This window comes from Vicia villosa, linkage group LG4 (genome assembly GCF_029867415.1).
Source record: "Vicia villosa cultivar HV-30 ecotype Madison, WI linkage group LG4, Vvil1.0, whole genome shotgun sequence".
Taxonomy (NCBI): domain Eukaryota; kingdom Viridiplantae; phylum Streptophyta; class Magnoliopsida; order Fabales; family Fabaceae; genus Vicia; species Vicia villosa.
The window spans coordinates 84,454,588-84,477,835 of record NC_081183.1 but is presented as its reverse complement, the minus strand read 5'-3'; the positions used below and the strand labels follow the sequence as shown (position 1 = coordinate 84,477,835).

The 23,248-nt window shown below is 39.5% G+C and overlaps 1 protein-coding gene across 1 annotated transcript; it reads left to right on the top strand.

Moving 5' to 3' along the window:
* Positions 1–19,688: 19,688 nt before the first annotated feature.
* Positions 19,689–21,680, top strand: LOC131597446 (uncharacterized). Its single transcript, XM_058870144.1, has 2 exons — positions 19,689–19,826; positions 19,893–21,680. The coding sequence occupies exons 1-2, from the start codon at positions 19,689–19,691 to the stop codon at positions 21,678–21,680; spliced, it is 1,926 nt and encodes a 641-aa protein (XP_058726127.1).
* Positions 21,681–23,248: the final 1,568 nt, after the last annotated feature.

The following is a 23,248-nucleotide window of genomic DNA, read 5'->3' as shown; positions in this document are numbered from 1 at the left end:
TATCATTGCTGCAACTACTCCCTTGAACGTAGTCGACATTAGAACTCATATGGTGAGTAAAGGAGGGATTCAAGGATTTCCCTCCAAGTTCTTGTTTGATCAAGCTTGGTACTTCGTCAGCATCCAAGATATGAGCGCTTTTGAGGAAATCATGGCATTGCTTATCTACGGATTGTTTCTGTTTCTTAACATTAACGACTTCGTCGACATCAACGCAATTAAGATCTTTTTGATTGGAAATCCAGTTCCAGCCTTGCTTGCGGATGCTTATCACTCTGTGCATTCAAGAAACCTGCAGCGAGGAGGATTAATCACATGTTGCGTACCATTGCTATACGAATGGTTCGTCTCGCACCTGCCAAAGTCTAGCACTTTATAGAACATGAGGGATAGCCTTTACTGGTCACATAAAATCATGTCTCTCACTCATACAGACATTGGTTGGTGGAGTCTTGACAACGATGAAACCAAGATCATCTTCAGTTGCGGAAGTTATCCCAACGTACCCCTTATTGGAACTAAGGGAGGAATCAGTTATAATCCAGCTTTAGCCCGTCGTCAATACGGCTATCCCATGAAAAATATACCAAGTAATATTCAATTGGAGGGTCTGTTCTTTAAGAACATCGACGATCATGGAAACCTGCTGAAGAAAGAAATTATCCAAGCCTGGCGTCTTGTTCACTCAAAAGGGAGAAGATTGTTAGGAAAACATCTTTGCATCTCCCTGGATCCTTGCCTTCAATACGTACGCGTCAGAGCATTCAAGCTCAGGATGCCATATAAACATCAAGAACCTATTCCCCTAAGGGAACCAATTTTCCTTTTCTCCACCGATGTTGAAAAATTGCAAGCAGCACTAAACAAAGTATGCGAAGAAAGAAATGCTTGGAAAAACAAGTACCAAATCGTCAACACGGAAAATGTTGAGATTCAGAACATACTAAGAAGGAAGGATGAGTTACTAGAAGTAATCGATCGACAAGTGACACAATCATCACTTTATCATCATATCCCTCCTGCTTCCTGGATCATCGATCAGCTCACGTCAGAGAATGCTCAGCTCAAGAAACAGAAGAAAATGTTAGAACATGAAGTCGGCTCTTCATCAAAGTTTTAGAGTCCTTTCTCTTTGTTTCTCTGTATTTCCCTTTTCAAAGTGTGTAAGAAACATCGTTTTCACTTAATTAATAAAAATTTTGATGTTTCATAACGTAATTATGGTGTTTCCTTGAAAAATATTAACTTAATTACACATCATGCATCGCTTTAGTTGTACGCACTGACACGTGAATTATCGCGGATCTAATAGTCACTTTCCTTTCTCCAGAAAGAGAGGAGGAGAAGGAGGTGAACAAAGGCATTCAAGATGTCTCATTCATACAACACTCGTTCAAGTCGCAAGAAAAGAATGGAAGACTTTGAACAAGAGAATGGAGAAATCAGAGAAGAGGTTACTACTTTTAAAGATGCTGTTGAAAGGCTCAATAGTATGGTATGGTGGTTGCACAGAATCAACCAACGCCAGAAGAACCACAAAGGACCGTGGTTTCCGAGATTGTTTCTACTCCTATTCCTCAGTATACCATGCTGCCCAACCGACCTTGAGGCATGCCGTATAACTTTACTCCAGAGGGGTACATACCCCCAGCTTCTCAAGTTCCAAGAGTTACAATGGATATGCATCCACCGGAGGGTTATAGACCTCTGTAAATTGAAGTTCCAAGAGCAACGACAATGGGTTTCATACAACAAAATGTTGAGATTCCAAGATCTGCTGTCATGGTTTCTCCACGGCCATTTGTCCATACTTTTCCTCCACCGGGTGGACAAATATATCATCACGCTCCTAGTGAGGACGCTGGCGTGTATGAAAGATTGGACGAGTTTCAGGAACAGTTTCTGCAAATGCAGAAGAAACTCAAGACTCTCCGAGGACAATATCTATTTGGAAAGAATGCTGCAGACCTCTGTCTAGTTCCAAATGCTAAGATTCCTCACAAATTCAAAGTACCAGATTTCGAGAAGTACAAAGGGAATACATGCCCACAAAGTCACCTCGTGATGTACGCTCGAAGGATGTCAACTCAAACTGATAATCAACAATTGCTCATCCATTATTTTCAAGACAGCCTAACTGGTGCTGCACTCAAATGGTACATGAACTTGGACAGTTCAGAGATTCGTACTTTTCGTGACCTCGGAGAGGCCTTCATCAAACAGTATAAGTACAATCTGGATATGGCTCCCGACAGAGATCAACTCCGGGCCATGACTCAAAAAGATAGAGAAAGCTTCAAGGAATACGCTCAGAGATGGCGTGAAGTTGCTTCTCAAATTTGTCCTCCAGTTGAAGAGAAAGAAATGACAAAAATCTATCTCAAGACGTTGAGTCTATTTTACTACGGAAGAATGGTTGCAAGTGCACCAAGTGACTTTACCGAGATGGTAAACATGGGTGTACATTTAGAAGAAGCAGTTCGAGAGGGACGCTTGAACAAAGAACCAGAATCTTCTATTGGTCCTAGGAAGTATGGAAGTTCTTTCCAGAAGAAAAAGGATAAAGATGTCAGCAATGTCTTGCACAAATCAAAGAAGAAGTTTCCACCTCAAGTTGCTATAATAACTCCAGTTGTTAACTCAGCGCCAGCTTATCAACCTCAGGTTTCTCAACAACCATTTCAACAAAGGTCGCAGCAACCTCAGCAGCAGGTTCGACCTCCAAATTTCAACAACAATCGAGTACCAAGGTATTTTACCTTTGACCCTGTACCAATGCCGTATGCGGAATTGTTTCTAATCTACTGGCAACAGGACTCATTCAAACAAGGAGTCCTCCAAATCCGGCGAATAGTTCTTCACCATGGTTTAAGGATGACTAATCTTGTCCCTATCATCAGGGGGCATCAGGTCACAACATTGAGAACTATCTCCCTTTCAAGACCAAAGTTCTAAGATTAGTGAAGAGCGGAATGCTATCCTTCAAAGATACTAATCCCAATGTCCAGGAAAATCCTTTGCCGCAGCACAAAGAAGCTTCAGTAAATCTGATAGATCAACACCCCAACGTCATTCAAATCTATGACATTCGTCAGATAGGGGAAAATCTCGTCAAGGTGCACGCTAGACAAGCTGGGTATGGTCATGTACCACCTCACAACTAATTCACATGTGAAATTTGTCCACAGAATAATCAAGGATGTGCCGTAGTTCAAGTTGCATTACAAGAACAAATGGACTTAGGATGGATCCAACACATCCGAGTCAAAACTGAACACGACATCAACATGGTTCAAGGATGTCCAGGAGAATACAAGATCTACAAAGTTGAAGATCTCGAAGGATCGGTAGTCAGGTTCCATAAGACTTTAAATGGAATTGCCTACTTTGGAACGGATTTCCATCCTTACAGTAGATGCAGAATTTGTCGAAGAAATTCACAAGGATGTTTGAGCGTTCGCAACGACAATCAGAAATTAATGGATGAAAATACCATTACAGTTCTTGCCAACAGAGAAGATGACGAAGTTTTTACCGTATCTCCTCAGATTAATCAAGATGAACCAACACAAGTCAAGTATGACAGCAGGAAGACGGAAATTGCTCCGTTATCATCTACTTACCAGGTCTTGTACCGTATGAGTCCAGCAAGGCTATACCATACAAGTATAACGCTACATTCATTGAAAATGGTAAGGAAATACCATCACCGTCTGTTGTCAACATTGCTGATGTTAGTCGAGTCACTAGAAGTGGATGAGTCTTCAACTGAACAACAAAAAATATGGAAAATCCTTCTGAAGAAGCACCACATAAGCAAGACAATCATCCGACCAATGTTGTTCAAGCAAAAGGAAATGATGAGATCTTGAAATTAATCTAGAGGAGTGAATACAACATTGTAGATCAGCTGCTACATACTCCGTCTAGAATATTTGTTCTCTCCCTGCTATTGAGTTCTGAAGCTCATAGGGAAACTCTACAGAAAGTTTTGGAACAAGCTTTCGTAGAACCAAGCGTTACTGTGGAACAATTCAACAGTATCGTTGCCAACATTTCTGCAGGAACTAGTTTGAGTTTCTGTGACGAAGATCTTCCTGAAGAAGGAGTGGACCATAATCTTCCACTTCACATCTCAGTTAGCTGCATGGGTGATGTTCTCACAAGATTCCTAATAGACAATGGATCCTCTCTAAACGTCATGCCTAAATCAACATTGTCAAGATTATCTTTCAAAGATTACCCATTGAGGAACAGTCACGTCATCGTCAAAGCATTTGATGGATCGAGAAAGTCATTTTTCGGAGAAGTGGATCTTCCCATAACTATTGGACCTCAGACGTTCAAAATCACTTTCCAAGTTATGGATATCCCGGCACAATACAGTTGTTTGATAGGTCGCCCATGGATTCATGAAGCTAGGGCAATTACTTCAACACTTCATCAGAAACTGAAGTTCATAAGAAATGACAAATTGGTAACCGTATGTGGAAAACGAGCTCTGATCGTCAGTAACCTGTCATCATTCTCCGACATAGAACCAAAAGAAGTTGCTGGAACTAAATTCCAAGCACTTTCCTTGGATAAGGAAAAAGGAAAAGAGAAAGCAGCGTCCATTTCTTCCTACAAAGATGCAATCCAAGTTGTAAAGGATGGCACTACCAGTTGTTGAGGGCACATTAATATTCCTACCAACAACAAGAACAGAATAGGAGTTGGATTCTTTCCAACATCATCAAAGGCTATTCCAGGAATTAAGGTTGTTCTTCCAATTCAAGAAATTTTCCGCAGTGGAGGTTTTCTTTAACCTGTTCAACAAACAGTCAATACCATCGGTACGGAAGACACCAATGAGAATTTTGAAGTGGAATGTATGTCCTACCTTCTCGAGGAAGGATACATATCCCTATCAGAGTCAGATTCACCTTGCTGTTATCCGACTAAAGGATCTGAAAGTAAGACTCAACCAAGCAGTATTGAAGTTACTAACAGCTTCACCACCAGAAGTCATGGTTCATCAGAAGAAGTTCCTCCTATCCCCGAAGAAACTTGGGATACATTAGGAGAACCGAGTGGAAAATTCGACTACATGGTGAAATACTCCGCTCCTGAAAGTTCAAAGATCTCTCTTGAAGACATTGTTCCAACTGGATGGAACATTGATTATGAATACCTTACTCAGCCAAAAGAGATATATAACCCTTGCTATTCATCATCATCAAGTGGTGAAGTCATCATTGAGGATTACATCCCCAAGTCACCCTCCAAGACTACGGATTTAGAGTTCACATACATGTTCAACGCCATCTTGGGAGAAGAGCAAGATCAAAATACAGAAGAGGATGATCTCGAAAGTGTCTCCGACAACGAGTCTCTCCATTAAGAAGATTGGAAGTTTCCGCAAAAGAAAGTCTGACATACTCCACTTGGAAATGAGTATGCTCACACCGCTCAGTCTGCTGAATTAGAAGAAGACCGTCTTAGTGTTGCAAAGACAGTGGTTGGTAAATCAAGACCTACCACAGGCCAACTCAAGCCTAAGGTGTCAGATTACCTAGTGCACAATGGGGTTCGCCACTATTGGACAACTTTTGAAGTTTCAACTGTTGTTCGCATCCTAAGTAGGAACTTTCACCGTTATTTTGTCCTCTCACCATAGCCCAGGGTGAAGAGATGTTTCATAGGGCTTTGCATTTTACTATTTCTTAGAAAAATGTCCCTCTTTTCTCCGCCTAAAGCAATAGAGTTTTGTTTTATAGGGTCTTTGAAATGACTGTCAATAAATAAAAATGTCATTTTGTTCCTTCGTTTAGTTTTTCCTTTTCTTTTTTCGAAAATTGGTAATAAAAAAAACACCCTTAAAAAAAACATCAAAAAATTATTAACTGCATACACCGAGTCTTCCCTCGTTGTCTAAATAAAACTTGTCACACATATGCAGATTAATCATAAAACACCCCGTTGAAACGTACGACCGTATGACTTCTCCAAGCTTTGGGTTTCCTATATTCGAGGCAGAGGAAGAAGAAGAAGAAGAAATATAAAAGGAAATTTCACGGTTACTTCAACAAAAGGAAGAGGCCATTCAGCCATACAATGAGCCTCTAGAGATCATTAACCTTGGTTCCGATGGAAACAGAAAAGAGGTTAAGATTGGAGCTTCGCTCAGTTCAGAGATTAGAGAGAGTTTGATAAAACTGCTCAGAGAATTTTTAGATGTCTTCACTTGGTCTTATTAGGATATGCCAGGGTTGGATACCAGTATAGTGGAGCATCACTTACCATTAAAAGCAGAGTGACCTTCGGTCAAGCAAAAATTAAGAAGAACTCATCCGGAGATGGCTATGAAAATCAAAGAGGAAGTTCAAAAGCAAATCAACGCTGGTTTCCTCGTCACTTCAGAATACCCTCAATGGTTAGCTAACATTGTTCCCGTTCCTAAGAAAGACGGAAAAGTCCGCATGTGCGTCGACTACAGAGATTTGAACAAAGCTAGCCCTAAGGATGATTTTCCTTTACCACATATTGACAAGTTGGTGGACAGTACAGCAAAATCCAAAGTTTTCTCATTCATGGACGGATTTTCAGGATACAACCAAGTTAAGATGGAACCTGAAGACATGGAGAAAACAGTCTTCATCACCCCCTGGGGAACGTTTTGCTACCGCGTTATGCCTTTCGGACTAAAGAACGCATGGGCAACTTATCAAAGAGCCATGACTACACTTTTCCGCGACATGATGCATAAGGAAGTGGAATATGTGGATGACATGATTGCCAAATCAGAAAATGTGGAAGATCACATACAGAATCTGACAAAGTTATTTCAACGCTTACGGAAGTTTCAGCTTCGCCTGAATCCCAACAAGTGTACCTTTGGTGTCTACTCAAGAAAACTCCTTGGTTTCATCGTCAACAAACGACGAATTGAAGTAGATCCAGATAAAGTCAAGGCAATTCAAGAAATGCTTTCACCCAGAACCGAGAAACGAGTTAGAGGATTTCTTGGACGTTTGAATTACATCTCGAGATTCATATATATCATGACTGCAACTTGTGCTCCAATTTTCAAACTTCTACGGAAAAATCAAAGTTGCGTCTGGACAGACGATTGTCAGAAAGCGTTCGACAGCATTAAGGAATATCTGCTTGAACCATCCATTTTGTCTCCTCCTGTGGAAGGAAGACCTTTAATAATTTACTTAACCGACTTAGAAGATTCCATGGGTTGTGTCCTTGGACAGTGTCATACCCCAAAATTTGCCCATACTATTTCACTTTTTCAAATTCAAATCAATATAGAAAGCTTCTAGACACACTCTCCTATGCAAGGCTCTGAAACTAGGGTTTGGTTTATTCAAAGGAAAATCAGTGAATCAATGGATCCAATACATCTCATATGGTTCAATATATCTCACATAATCTCCATGACAAATATCAAGTCTCATCTCAAAGAATTGGTCACTCAATTGTTCAGGAAGTCAACAGTCGACTAAGTTAACCTAAAATTCAACTGTGGTCAAAGTAAGGTCAAAACTCCTAATTTTTTGTCAAGATCCTCATATTGAAGTATCATTAACCATTTGATCAAGAATTGATCATGGTTCATCAAGGAAAGATCAAAAATCAACAAATCAAAAAGTTTCTAAATTAGGGTTTTGTATAGGAAAAGTCAAATGAACTTTGACCAGCCATAACTTTCACATGGAACATCCAAAATTTTCCATCCAAAGCTCATTTTGAAGGAAATTTGATTCTATACAAATTTGTGTCTCACAAGCCAAGTCTAAAAATGCTTCATTTGAGAGATATGGACTAAAACATTATAGGTCCTTTTCAAAAGTCAACAAAAAGTCATTTTTTTCAAAAGGATATATAAGGAGTATGGAAAAGAATTTTGATATAAGACCAAAGACACTGGTTATAGGACTCTCTAAGGTTTCTAAAAAGTACTAGAACACTTCCATATCCCAAAAAATGAGAGAGATAGGCCTTGTCAAAGTTGAGCAATTTCAAGGGAAAAATATGAAAAGAAAAGGCTCCAAAATCCAAAATTTTCCAAATGGGCATATGTTCTTTTCATCCAAACCTTATCCTAAGCCCATCCACGTGCTAGAATCAAGAGCATTTTATTTTTAATATTTTTATTTATTATTTTATGGTTTTAATTCATTTAAAATCATGATTTAATTATATAAATATAAAAATAATACAAGATTTGATTGTGCCTCATTTTTAAGTCAAGAAATCAATCACTATATGCCAGCAAGTCAATCAAATTTCGTGTGAGGAAAGATTGGGTGAGAAAGATTGAATTTGTTCAATTTTAGAAAGCATACAAAATCAAATTTCCAATCACATTTAATTCTTGATTCAAAGGAGATTTGTTTCAATTTTCTTGACCTAAAGCATCTCCTATAAGTACTGAGCAGAGCCAAGTGCCAAGGGTTCACGAATTCTACAGCCAGGAACTATAAACCCGAGTTTTAAAATTCAAGAAAAACTCAAGTTTCAATTCTGGATTACAAGGCTATTCAGGGGCATTCATCGATTGCAGTACATTCCTGGACCTCCAAGGAAGATTTTCCAATCAAAAGCAAGGCTTAGAACCTTAAGAGCACGCACGTACACCCAACAATTTGTCAATTTCTATTTTATATCGATTTGCATCGTACAAGCATCAATACTCAAAATTAATGGCATATTCATGTTTAGAATGTTATGATTGTTGTTTCTGCAAAGCTTGGTGTGTTGTGATGCGTTTATGAATAGATCACCATTGTTAGGGTTTCGGCTTCGAATTAGGGCTCTCCGTTCCAGGTAAAATTAGGTTACGAGGTGGTCATGGTTGAGTTTGCATGAACCAAACGATCGTGTTGGTAGGGGTGCGCCATAATTTTGTTGTGTTTTGGTCGTGTTCGCTGTTTTGTGCAGGTGTTAAAAATGGAGCTTTTTATAGCGCATGTGCAATATGCGCTGTAAAAGATGTATTGCAGAAATTCCCTGAAGAAGATGATGAGGTGGCGGGGAGTCATTGGCCCATTTGAATCAGAAAAGAGCGCTCGTGTTTCTTGCAAACCCTAGGATCTTGTGTTTTATGACTCCATCATCATGCCATGCGCCTTCGTTTCCTAGCCGTCAGATTTCATTAACGTTGCATCCAATGGACCAAAGCTTGCATGTGCATCATAGACTTTCATACCTGCGCCATACCAGATCGCCAGCTAAGTTTTCTAATTTTTTTTCTTTTTAATTACATAAAATCTTTTACTTTTATATATTAATATATATATTGTTTTTATTTGTTTTTTTTCTTTATTATATAAAAGCTATTATGTATCCTTTTTTTTTCTTTTCAAAAAACCTTTTTTCTATATAACAACAATAATTATTTTATTTAATTATTTATTTAAATACTTATCTTTTCTTCCAATATATTTATTCTTATTTTATTTACATTATTTAAGATTTTTATATATATTTTTTCTTTTATTCTTATTTATTTCTTTATTCATTTATAATTAACAAATTCTTTTATTTAAATTATTTTCTTATATTTATTATAATTATATTTATTTATTATGTATTTATTTTCAAAAAAAATCATATATATTTTTATCCCGATTTAATTATCCCGATTTAATTAATTAGGTCGTGAGACTAATAATTAATTAAATCGTTCGTATTTTCTTATTAAATTCGTACCCTAATCAGGGTTTACGAAGAACAAGCCATACACTGAATATTTCTTTTTCTGTGCCTTTTTAGGGTTGACTTTTCAAGATGCCTTCCGACTACGCGCCTCGCCTTCCATGGATAGTTAACATTGTACTTGTGCCTAAAATAGACGGGAAGGTTAGAATGTGTGTAGACTACAGAGATCTGAATCGGGCAAGTCCCAAAGATGATTTCCCTTTACCTCACATCATGTACTGGTTGACAATACTGCACAATGTAAGGTATTCTCCTTTATGGATGGATTTTCAGGATACAATCAAATCAAGATGGCACCCAAAGACATGGAAAAAACAACCTTCACAACACCCTGGGGAACCTTTTGTTACAAAGTGATGCCCTTTGGTTTAAAGAATGCAGGAGCAACATATCAGCGTGTAATGGTAGCTTTGTTCCATGATATGATTCATCAGGAAATAGAGGTTTATGTGGATGATATGATTGCAAAGTCCAACACCGAAGAAGAACATCTGGGTCATCTGCACAAGCTGTTTGACAGACTCAAGAAGTACAGGTTGCGATTGAATCCGAACAAGTGTACCTTTGGAGTAAGATCCGGTAAACTCTTAGGTTTCATCGTCAGCAACAAAGGTATTGAAGTTGATCCTGCCAAGGTCAAAGCCATTCAAGAAATGGCCATACCCCGTACCGAGAAACAAGTCAGAGGATTCTTGGGACGTCTGAACTACATCGCCAGATTTATTGCCCATATGACTACTACTTGTGTGCCAATCTTCAAACTATTGAAGAAAGATCAAGTGGAAAGATGGAACGACAAATGTCAATTAGCCTTTGATAAAATCAAAGAATATCTTAAAAAACCACCAATCTTGTTACCACCAGTGGAAGGAAGACCTCTGATAATGTACCTAACAGTGTTAGAAGATTCAATGGGGTGTGTACTTGGACAACACGACGAGTCTGGCCGGAAGGAGCATGCAATCTACTATCTTAGTAAAAAGTTTACTGATTGTGAAACAAGATACTCACTACTCGAGAAAACTTGATGTGCCTTAGCATGGGTAGCTCGCCGACTAAGACAGTATATGCTAAACCATACCACTTTCCTGATCTCCAAAATGGATCCTATCAAACATGTGTTCGAAAAACCTGCTCTCTCTAGAAGAATAGCAAGATGGCAAATGATATTAACAGAGTATGACATCCAGTACACTTCACAAAAAGCGATCAAAGGAAGTGTGGTAGCTGATCATCTGGCTCATCAAGTAGTGGATGATTATCAAGCGTTGAACTTTGACTTCCCAGATGAAGATATTATGCTAGTTACTGACTATGAACAACCAGGACCGGAGGAAGGACCCGAGCCAGGATCCCGATGGACTATGGTTTTTTATGGAGCCTCTAATGCGCTTGGCAATTGCATTGGAGCTGTGATCATTTCTCCTACAGGAGGACATACACCATTCACTGCCAGATTATGTTTCAACTGCACTAACAATATAGCCGAGTATGAAGCATGTATTCTGGGTCTCAAAGCTGCAATCGATCTAAGAATCAAGTTCCTGGAAGTCTACGGAGACTCTGCCCTTGTAATTTATCAAGTTAAAGGGGAATGGGACACGAAGCACCCGAATCTAATTCCTTACAAAGAATATGTGATGAGTTTGATTCTTTATTTTGAAGAAATTACTTTTGAACATATCCCGCGCGAAGAAAATCAACTGGCTGATGCCCTAGCTACCATGTCATCTATGTTAAAATTCAGGTGGGACAATGAGGCGCCAATGATTACCATTTAAAGACAGGATGAACCAGCCTATTGCAATGAGGTCAATACTGAAGGATTGGAAGAAAAACCATGGTTCCTTGAAGTAAAAAGATATCTCGAAACCCATGAATACCCTGAAGGGGCATCAATTAACGATAGAAAGTTTCTAAGAATATTTGCTGCTAAATTCTTTCTAAGTAATGGAATCCTGTACAAACGCAACCATGACTCGACATTGCTTCAATGTGTAAACAAGAAGGAAGCGGAACAGATTATGGAAGACATACACGATGGTGCTTTTGGTACTCATTCAAGTGGACATACAATGGCTAAAAATATCTTAAGAGCAGGTTATTACTGGTCTACCATGGAGACAGACTGCCATCGTCACTCCAGAACTTGTCACAAATGCCAGATATATGCCAACAAAGTACATGTACCTCTAGTCCCATTAAACGTCCTGACGGCTCCTTGGCCTTTTGCAATGTGGGGTATTGATATGATTGGAGAAATCAAGTCTAATGCTTCCAATGGACATCGTTTTATCCTGGTCGCTATTGATTATTTCACGAAATGGGTAGAAGCAGCTTCGTTTGCTTCAATTACCAAGAATGTGGTGGCCCGATTTATCAAGCACAATCTCATTTGTCGGTATGGCATCCCTGAAAGGATCATCACAAACATGGCACAAATTTAAACAACAAAATGATTTCTGAACTCTGCATACAATTCCAAATCAAACATCATAATTCCTCTCCATATCGACCAAAGATGAATGGCGTCTTAAAAGCTGCCAACAAGAACATCAAAAAGATCATACAAAAAATGACAGTAACCTACAAAGACTGGCATGATATGTTACCTTTTGCTCTTCATGGTTATCGCACATCAGCGCCTACTTCAACAGGGGCAACTCCATTTTCCTTAGTCTATGGTACGGAGGCAGTTCTTCCAATTGAAATTCAGATTCCATCCCTAAGGATTATGAAAGAAGTTGATCTAGACGAAGACGATTGGATTCAGACCCGTTTGGACCAGATAAACTTGATTGATGAGAAGAGGCTCGCATCTATTTGTCATGGTCAGTTGTACCAAAAACGTATGATCAAAGCCTTCAATAAGAAAGTCAAAAGTCAGGCATATCAAACCGGTGATTTGGTTGTCAAACGTATCATCTTACCACAGGGCGATCCTAGGGGCAAATGGACTACCACTTATGAGGGACCATTTGTAATCAAGAAAGTATTCTCCGGCGGAGCCATGTTGCTCACCACTATGGATGGCGAGGATTTCCCACACCCTGTAAACCTGAAAGGACATAGTTAAAAAGTACTTCGCTTAAAGAAAAGCTCGCTAAGTTGAAAACCTGAAAGGGCGACTTAGGAAAAAATGAGCGTCTCGGTGGATTGAAAACCTGAAAGGGCGATCCAGGCAAAAATTAGAGACTAAATAAATAATAATTATCCCAGTAGGCTGAAAACCTGAAAAGGCAGCCTAGGCAAAAGTTAGGGAATAAAGCGTGCGACTATATCCCGCTTGGCTACCTACTCACCTTCAAGGTTTGACACATCAAAGGCACCAACCAGTCCAATCATTTTCTTCCAACAAGTGAGGGATGAGATACTCGAAGACAGATTGGCAATAGTAGAGTTGAAACTTGACCGGATTGTTTTCACATAGCTATTTCCCTTTATAAGTACTTTTCATAGTTTTATGACAACTTCCTACTACAAGGATTTTTGTCTCCTTGTACTAATTAGCCTATTATGGCTCTCTTTCAAAATCAATGCAGCTCATGCTCAAAATCAATGTTTTCACTTTTTCTGTTTTGAACGCATAAACGTCCCAATGATAATTTTGAATGAACATATGCATTTGAATATGATTGATGTTTATAAGAAAACAGGAATAACAATCAGGTAATGTCCCAATCGTCTGGACATCATCCCGAAACTAGCATCAAAAGTTCCCCAATAGAGATACGTTTCTCAAGAAGATTTTTTCTCTCCAACAAAGTGATTCGAGAAACCTTATTCCCCAGCAGGGCTGTTCAAGATCACTATCCCCAGAAGGTGTGATCCTCCACACCAAGGTTTGATCAAATAGTGCGTCGGAGGATTACACACCTTTCTCATTCCCATTCAAGGTGCATCAAAATCAGAACTTTCAAATAACCTTTCATCCTCAAGCGGTAGTCAAAGATCCCTCAACAGAGCACCCTGGTCCGTAAGGAAGTTCTCCAGCTGAGTATACTCGAACAAGATAGCAAAGATCATCAACGGTCATAATCCCTTCATAACAAGCAGGGATTTATTTTCCCAACCAGAAGTTTTGTAGATGTTGTTGATTGGCTGTAATTTTTGGTAAAACTCATTGTGGTTCTATCTTGTCAAATCTGGTGTCATGACATGCTTTCTACTGTTGTGAAGTTTTCCTTATGCAGGCCTTTACCTGATGTCAAGGCCGATGTCATGACATTCGCAGCTGTTACGTTCTTTTCTATTACTATTTATGGTTATGTGATCTGATAAGATCCTATGCGCTTTATTTGGTAATGTTGGATTCTGATCTGATTCAAGGACGACTTTGATGGTTATTATTTTTAGTTCCTTGATTTATGGAAATTAGTTTTATTAGGGTTAAAACTAATTTGGATCCAAGGCCCAGCTGCTGTGTTTTATGAAGGCTATATATTCTACGAAGAAGCTGCTGATCACGTTAGGGTTTTTTGTTTGAGAAGCTTTAAGAGTTCTTTGTTTTAAGTTTTCGTTCTAGCCTTCTTGTAAGCCAAACAATCATCATGATGATTGTCTTGGTCTAGGTGTTTTGATTTGAGTTGTAAGAAGTACTCAAAGCTTTTAAGCAAGAGTACTATTATACTTGATCAAAGCGTTTAACAAGATCAAGTTGTGTCTTTGAAGTGTGTCTTCTTTTGGTATTCGTTGACCGTTTTTCATCACTGCTGTGATTGAGGGGGAGTGAGTAGGATCTCTGATCTAAGTTGTTTAGATTGAAGTTACATTGGGTAGATATTAAGTGAAAGGAGTAATCTTGATCTGTATTACCTTTAATTGATATTACTTATAGTGGACTTCCTCCCTGGCTTGGTAGCCCCCAGATGTAGGTGTGTTTGCACCGAACTGGGTTAACAACTTTCCTGTGTTGGTTTTCTGTTTACTCCTTGTTCATTTGTTTAAAAGCATTCAGATAGTAATGTCGTGACATCCTGTTCGACATCACGTGTCTGAGTCCAGAATTTCAATTGGCATCAGAGCAGGCACCCTGCCTGTTTTTACTGGGTGAGATCTAGGGACAGTATTTTCTGGTACTATGGACAAAGAAGGTGATGGATTTGTGATTAGACCACCCATTCTGGATGGTTTCAATTATGATTATTGGAAACCTCGCATGGTGGCTTTTCTGAAATCCGTGGATAGTAAAGCATGGAGAGCTGTGAACAAAGGATGGGAACATCCTGTCATTACTGATAAAGATGGCAAGAAAACTCTTAAACCAGAGGAAGAATGGGACAAAGATGAAGAGGCATTGGCGCTTGGCAACTCTAAAGCCTTAAATGCTTTATTCAATGGAATTGACAGGAATATATTCAGACTGGTTCACCAGTGTGAACTAGCCAAAGATGTCTGGGATACCCTCAAGACTACTCATGAGGGCACCTCCAAAGTGAAGATGTCAAGACTTCAACTGCTAACTACGAAGTTTGAAAATCTAAGGATGAGAGATGATAAAAGTATTAAGGATTTTCATATGAATATACTTGATATTTCTAATACCTCAGGAGCTTTGGGAGAGAAAATGTCTGATGAAAAGCTGGTAAGAAAAATCCTTAGATCCCTACCTAAGAGATTTGATATGAAAGTTACAGCTATAGAAGAGGCACAGGACATCAGCAAAATGAAGGTAGAAGAGTTAATTGGATCTCTTCAAACCTTTGAGATGGGGATCAGTGAAAATTCTGAAAAGAAGAACAAAAGCATAGCTTTTGTGTCCAACTCTCAAGAAGAAGCAGAGGAAAGTAGAGAAGAGAATCTATCTGAATCTATAGCTATGCTTAGTAAACAATTCAACAAAATCATGAGAAGAATGGATCAGAAGCCAAGACCTAATGCCAAGAACATCTCATCTGAAATCAGTAGATCTTATGACTCTGGCAGAAGAGCTAAACCAGAAGAAAAGTACAATCACATCAAAGGGATTCAATGTCATGGATGTGAAGGGTATGGACATATTAGAACTAAATGTCCTACTTATCTCAAGAAACAAAAGAAAGGATTGTCAGTCTCCTGGTCTGATGAAGATTCTGAGAGTGATTTTGAAGAAGAATCAGCCAAACATGTCACAGCCCTTACTGGGGTTTGCAATTCTGATGAAGATTCTAGTGAAGATGAGCTAACCTTTGAAGAACTGGCAACCTCCTACAGAAAGCTGTGTATCAGAAATGCTGAAGTTTGTCAACAAGGTGAAAAGCAGAAGAAATACATAGTTCAGTTGGAGGCTGATAACAAAGGGCTTAGTAAAACTATATCTGAACTAAACAGTGAAATTATCATGTTACAATCCAAACTTGACCAGATGTCAAAATCTGTAAAAATGTTGAGCAGTGGCTCGGATATGTTGGAGGAGATTTTGCAGATTGGAAAAAGTTCAGGAGATATGTCTGGTATAGGATTTGTTGGTGCAAAGAAACATTCCCAAGATAGTAGCAGAACTAAACCTGAAGCTGAGATGTTGAAACCAATGTCAAAACATGTGACTCAGCATCACGAGAAAAGTGAAATGAAGAGAAAGTTTCAAAGATGGAGATGTCATTACTGTGGAAGATTTGGGCACATTAAGCCTTTTTGCTTCAGATTGTATGGATACCCAGATCAAGCTCCTTACTACAAACCTAAGCAGATCATGCCCATCCAGAAGCAACAATGGAAACCTAAAAATATGGCTTTAATAGCCCATACATCTCTTATAGTTTCAGCCAAAGAAGATTGGTATTTTGACAGTGGATGTTCCAGACACATGACTGGAATCAAGAATCTGCTTGTTGATATCAAGAATCACTCTACTAGCTATGTAACCTTTGGTGATGGAGCTAAAGGAGAAATCAAAGGAGTTGGAAAACTAGACTGTTCAGGAGTGCCAAATTTAGAAGGTGTTTTGTTGGTCAAAGGCCTGACTACTAACCTCATAAGCATCAGTCAACTCTGTGACCAAGGATACTAATTCAACTTCACTAAAGCTGAGTGTGTGGTTACTAATGAAGAAAAGGAAGTAGTAATGAGGGGAGTCAAATCCAAAGATAACTGCTACTTGTGGGTGTCTCATGAATCCAGCTACTCAGCTGTATGTTCTAAAGAAGAAGAAGCAAAGCTGTGGCACCAAAAACTTGGTCACCGTCATCTAAGAGGTATGAAAAGGATTATTTCTCTGGAAGCTGTGAGAGGAATTCCTAAGCTACAAATTGATGAAGGAAGAATATGTGGTGAATGTCAGGTAGGAAAGCAAACCAGGATGTCACATCCAAAGGTTACACATCTGACCACTTCCAGAGTTCTTGAACTGCTTCATATGGACTTGATGGGACCAATGCAAATAGAAAGTCTTGGAGGAAAGAAATATGCTTATGTGGTTGTGGATGACTACTCCAGATACACTTGGGTAAACTTCATCAGAGAAAAGTCAGATGTGTTTGATGTTTTCAAGGACCTATGTCAAAGAGTTCAAAGAGAAAAAGAAAATGGTGTTGTGAGAATTAGAAGTGATCATGGAAAGGAATTTGAGAATCAAAAGTTTGCTGATTTCTGCTCCTCTGAAGGAATACATCATGAATTTTCATCCCCTATTACTCCACAGCAAAATGGGGTTGTTGAAAGAAAAAATAGAACTATTCAAGAATCAGCCAGAGCCATGATCCATGCTAAGAATCTCCCTATCTACTTCTGGGCTGAAGCCATGAATACTGCTTGTTATGTCCATAATAGAGTTACCTTAAGAAAAGGAACCTCTACCACCCTATATGAGATCTGGAAGGGAAGAAAACCCACTGTCAAATACTTCCATGTGTTTGGTAGTAAGTGTTACATTCTTGCTGATAGAGATCACAGAAGGAAGATGGATCCCAAGAGTGATGAAGGAGTCTTTCTGGGCTACTCTACAAACAGTAGAGCCTATAGAGTGTTCAACTCAAGAACCAGAATAATAATGGAGTCCATAAATGTTGTGGTTGATGATGTTCACAATCAAGCAGATGTCACAGAAGATGTCGGAACATTCTGGGATATTACAGCTGAAGGATCTACAAGAGAAGATGATTGCAGCCCTACTATCACAAAATCTGAGACTGAACCTCCTAACAAGAGTCCATCTATAAGAGTTCAAAAAAATCATCCTAGTGAACTTATTATTGGAGATCCCAACAGTGGAATTACTACAAGGTCAAGGGAAGTAGTTTCAAACTCTTGTTTTGTGTCAAAAATTGAACCTAAAAATGTCAAGGAAGCATTAACAGATGAGTTCTGGATTAATGCCATGCAGGAAGAACTAGGCCAGTTTGAAAGGAATGAAGTATGGGAGCTGGTTCCAAGACCTAAAGGTACTAATGTCATTGGAACAAAATGGGTTTACAAGAACAAGTCAGATGAACTGGGAACTGTTGTCAGAAACAAAGCAAGGCTAGTTGCTCAAGGATACACTCAAGTTGAAGGAATTGACTTTGATGAAACTTTTGCTCCAGTTGCTAGACTTGAGTCAATTAGATTACTGCTAGGAGTTGCTTGTATTCTAAAATTCAAACTATATCAGATGGATGTGAAGAGTGCTTTCTTGAATGGATACTTGAGTGAGGAAGTTTATGTGGAGCAACCTAAAGGTTTTGCTGATCCAAACCATCCTGACTATGTGTACAAACTAAGAAAAGCTCTTTATGGCCTAAAACAAGCTCCTAGAGCTTGGTATGAGAGACTAACTGAGTTTCTTACTGGTAATGGGTACAGGAAAGGAGGAATAGATAAAACACTTTTTGTTAAAGATGAAGGAGGAAAGATCCTGATTGCTCAAATCTATATGGATGATATTGTATTTGGTGGGATGTCAGACAAGATGACTAGACATTTTGTTGATCAGATGCAATCAGAATTTGAAATGAGCCTAGTTGGAGAATTAACTTATTTTCTTGGGCTGCAAGTTAAACAGATGGAAGACTCAATCTTTCTCTCTCAGAGTAAGTATGCTAAAAACATTGTTAAAAAGTTTGGAATGGAAAATGCTACTCACAAAAGAACACCAGCTCCTACTCACTTAAAGTTGTCCAAAGATGAAAAGGGAACCAGTGTTGATCAAAGTTTATATAGAAGCATGATAGGAAGCCTGCTGTATCTCACAGCCAGTACACCTAATATTGCTTTTGCTGTTGGGGTGTGTGCTAGGTATCAAGCAGATCCAAAGATCAGTCATATCAATCAAGTCAAGAGGATCCTGAAATATGTGAATGGTACTTACGAGTATGGAATGCTCTACTCTCATGGGTGTGAACCTATTCTCACTGGATATTGTGATGCAGATTGGGCTGGAAGTGCTGATGACAGAAAAAGTACTTCAGGAGGATGCTTCTTCTTGGGGAATAATCTTATTTCATGGTTCAACAAGAAACAAAATTGTGTGTCTTTGTCCACTGCAGAGGCAGAATACATTGCAGCAGGAAGTAGTTGCTCTCAGCTTGTTTGGATGAAACAAATGTTAACAGAATACAATGTCACACAAGATGTCATGACATTATATTGTGACAACTTAAGTGCCATTAACATTTCAAAGAATCCCATTCAGCATAGCAGGACCAAGCACATTGATATTAGACACCATTACATTAGAGATCTTGTTGAGGATAAGATAATTGCCTTGGAACATGTTGCTACAAATCTTCAACTGGCTGACATTTTCACAAAAGCTTTGGATGCAAATCAATTTGAAAATCTAAGAAGTAAACTAGGCATTTGTCTTTGTGAAGGATTATAGCAATTAATTGGGTGTGGGGCCAGCATTATTTCTCTCTCCAAATATTTGATATCATTACACATTAAAGTGTATTTTCCCCCCCCTTTTACAATTTGCCCAAACGGTTTCCATTCCTCCAAAACCTATCCTCCACACTCACGCTATCTCTCAGTGTTTCTGCATTCACAAACCCTTACCCAGCTTTCCATTCTCTCTCACCATGTCTCAGAGTTCTCCTTCAAAGAAATCGTCTCCTCCTTCTGAAGCAGCTTTAGAATCTAGGGCACCCAATGTTGTGAGTGATCAAGATGTTGTGTTGAATGTTGCGCCATTGAACACTGTTCCTGCTACCAACCCTGTTCGTAGAAAGATGCATGCAAGAAAATCGACTGGTGGATCAGTTCCATAAACCTTTTCTGCTCAGGGTAGAGAGGGCTCTACTTATGTTCACAATGCGATCGTAGGTATTGTCACAAGAATCTTGAATGAAGGGCACCAAGTTGATGGAATATCTGTTCCACTAGCACAGATTCCTGCCTCTGAGAACAACAAAGATGATCAAGATGATCAAGATGATGCTCACAAAGATCAGGCTGATGTTGAGACATCTGTTGATAACAATGATGAGACCCCTGGTGCCAAAGATGTTGAGACATCTGAAGCTATCAATGTTGAAACATCTGGTACTAAAGATGCTGAGATTCCTGAACCTAAGAAAGCTGAAGAGGTTCCTGCTGCTCCTTCCAAAGAAACCCTAAATGAAGATCCTACTGTGCCTGATGTGGTGAATCTAGATGATTTGGATGATTCTATTGACATTGCTGATGATGAGCTCATCTCTAGCATCTCTCATAGAGTCAAGACTCGTAAGGGCAAACAGGTTTGTGATCAAGATCTCTCGAAACCTCAGGTTACTCCTCAAAAGAAGGTCACTATAAAGAAGATCAAGAAGGTTCCTGATGGACCTTCAACCACTGGGAGCAAGAGTTCTGTGAAGAAGAGGAAGGAAAGAAGTGTTTCTGTCCCTGAAGATGATGTCTTAAGTGATGTCCCTGACATCCCATCGAAGAAGAAGATTGCTGTCACAAAGTCCTCCACAAAGGTGCGTGATGTTCCTTTGGACAACATCTACTTGCACTATGCCTCAAATGCCATCCAGTGGAAATTTGTCTACCAAAGAAGGCTGGCTCTAGAAAGGGAATTAGCAAATGATGCTCTGGATTGTCAAGAGGTCATGCAGCTCATCATGTCTGCAGGTTTGATTAAGACTGTTTCTAAATTTTCAAAGTGCTATGAAATGCTTGTGAAGGAATTTATTGTGAATTTATCTCAAGATTGTGGTGATGGAAGAACTGATGATTTTCATAAGGTTTATGTTCGAAGAAAGTGTATAGACTTTTCTCCTGCTGTTATTAACCTATATCTAGGAAGAAATGCAGAGGCTCAACCTGAGCTAGAAGTAACTGACAATGAAGTTTGCAGGGTTATCACTGGTGGTAAGGTCAAGAAATGGCCCATAAAGAGTAAATTGTCTGCTAGTCTTTTGCATGGCAGGTATGCTTTGCTGCACAAAATTGGTGCTGCAAACTGGGTGCCTACCAATCACACTTCTACCATTGCTGTTGGCCTAGGAAAATTCATTTATGCTGTTGGAACCAAGACAAAATTTGACTATGGAACCTATATATTTGATCAAACTATGAAGCATGCTGGTACCTCTGCTACCAAGCTCCCCATTGCTTTCCCATCCCTGATATGTGGGATAATCCTCAAGCAACACCCTGGAATTCTGAAAAGTAAAGATTCTGTATGTAAAAGGGAGAGTGCTTTGTCTTTTCACTACAAGCTGCTTCAGAGGTCTGATGACAAGACATCTGCTGGGACATCCCAACCCAGCAAGTCTGTGAACAAAGCCCTTCTTATTGCTGAGCTGAAAGAGACTTGTCAAGAGTTGGACAACAGGAAGCTGAAACTTGAAAAGCTCATCCAAAGTCTTGAGCAGTCTACAGATGATGACCTTGCTGGTGAGAGGGATGGTGACAATATGGATGAAGACAAAGGTGCTGAGAAAGAGGCTGAGGAAGAGGCTGAGGATACTGAAGCTGAGGGTGCTGAAAGTGGGAGTAGTGATGCTGCTAAAGAGACTAGTAGCTCAAGTGATGACAATCCTGGTGGCTCTAGTGATGAAGACAGTGATGGGTCTGATGATTAGCTCTGATTTTGATTGTGTTTTGGCTCCTTTTGTGGCTAAAAATGGGGACTAATGGTTTGTTGTTTTGTTGTTTTGGTGGTCTTTTGGTTTTTCTTGTTGGTTAATGGACATGGTTGGTTTTGTGTTGTTTTCTTTATTTTGGGCGTTCCCTGGTTCTCCCTGACAATGACAAGTGGTTTCTGTAACAGTTGATTAAGTAGATGTTTTCTGGTTTTCTGGTGATTAATCAAGATGCTGTTGTTTGCTTACAGAATTTATTTTTCTGTTGTTGGCTGCTGTGTATACTCTGATATTTGTTTGGTTACATCCTTTAGTGTTTTAGCCAAAAATTTGCCAAAGGGGGAGTTTGTAGATGTTGTTGATTGGCTGTAATTTTTGGTAAAACTCATTGTGGTTCTATCTTGTCAAATCTGGTGTCATGACATGCTTTCTACTGTTGTGAAGTTTTCCTTATGCAGGCCTTTACCTGATGTCAAGGCCGATGTCATGACATTCGCAGCTGTTACGTTCTTTTCTATTACTATTTATGGTTATGTGATCTGATAAGATCCTATGCGCTGTCGCTACCGCGAAAATTAACAGAGTCGCCACTAACATATTTATCCTGAAAAGGAAGGGAACGCCAGCAAACCACAAAACAAAACAACGGTCTCACGACCAGAGAAAAAGGGTAAGGGAGTCGGTTACGCGAGGGGAAGGTATTAGCACCCCTCGCGCCCATCGTACTCGATGGTATCCACGCATGTGTCTAAATCTATGGGTGTGTAACAAATCTACGCTAATCTGGACTAAAATGAATGCAGAATGTAGGGAAAAGAAAGGATTATGCTCGCACGGGCCCTACCCCGCTGCCTACGTATCTGTTTTGCAGAATCAGAGCTACCGTAGCTCGGCTAACTAGTTTCTGTTTGTTTTGTGTTTTTTAGGTGAACGAGTTACATTCACACTCCGCTGCTCGACCTTTGGAGACTTATGCTGGGAATGGAGCGGAAATAACAAGCTCTTAAGAAAAGAAAATCAAAGAGTGTGGTTTGTGTTTTAAAGAATGCATGAGGAAGGCCTAAGCTAAGGGGGAAAGCTTGCTATCTAATGTTATCATACAAAGGGTACAAGTCTAAACTAAACTAACAACCTACGAGGGAAAAGGCGAAAGCACACAATGAGCACACAAACGAGCATCCGCTCGTAAAGCAAACAAAACCAACGGCACTGGCCAAATGGTAGAAAAGAGGTCCCGCCATAGCCAAGGGGAGCAGCTCAACCCAAGTCAACCAAGCATTAGACCTCGTGAAAATGATCGGGCCATAGACAAGAGGGCGGACCCCTCTCAGCAACCAAGCCGTCACGGATCATAAAGGAAAACGGTGCGTGCGTACACCGAGCATCAACGTCGAGCAACGTGAGCTATAGGAAAGGCGGGGGTCCGGCTACATGAGCCCTTTTCCTGACATACTCGATAACAAGATCTTGTGCAGGTTCAAAAGCAAACGACACGAAGCGTGCGCATAATGAACAGACTCGATGATACTAGGCGGGGGTTGATTGCTAACCCTTTCCGCATGCCTTCC

Excerpts from the sequence above, each read along its gene's own strand:
- LOC131597446 (XM_058870144.1), top strand. The coding sequence starts at position 19,689 with ATGTCTCAGAGTTCTCCTTCAAAGAAATCGTCTCCTCCTTCTGAAGCA. Across the intron at positions 19,827-19,892 it reads CTGTTCCTGCTACCAACCCT|GGTAGAGAGGGCTCTACTTA; the intron begins GTTCGTAGAAAG and ends TTTTCTGCTCAG.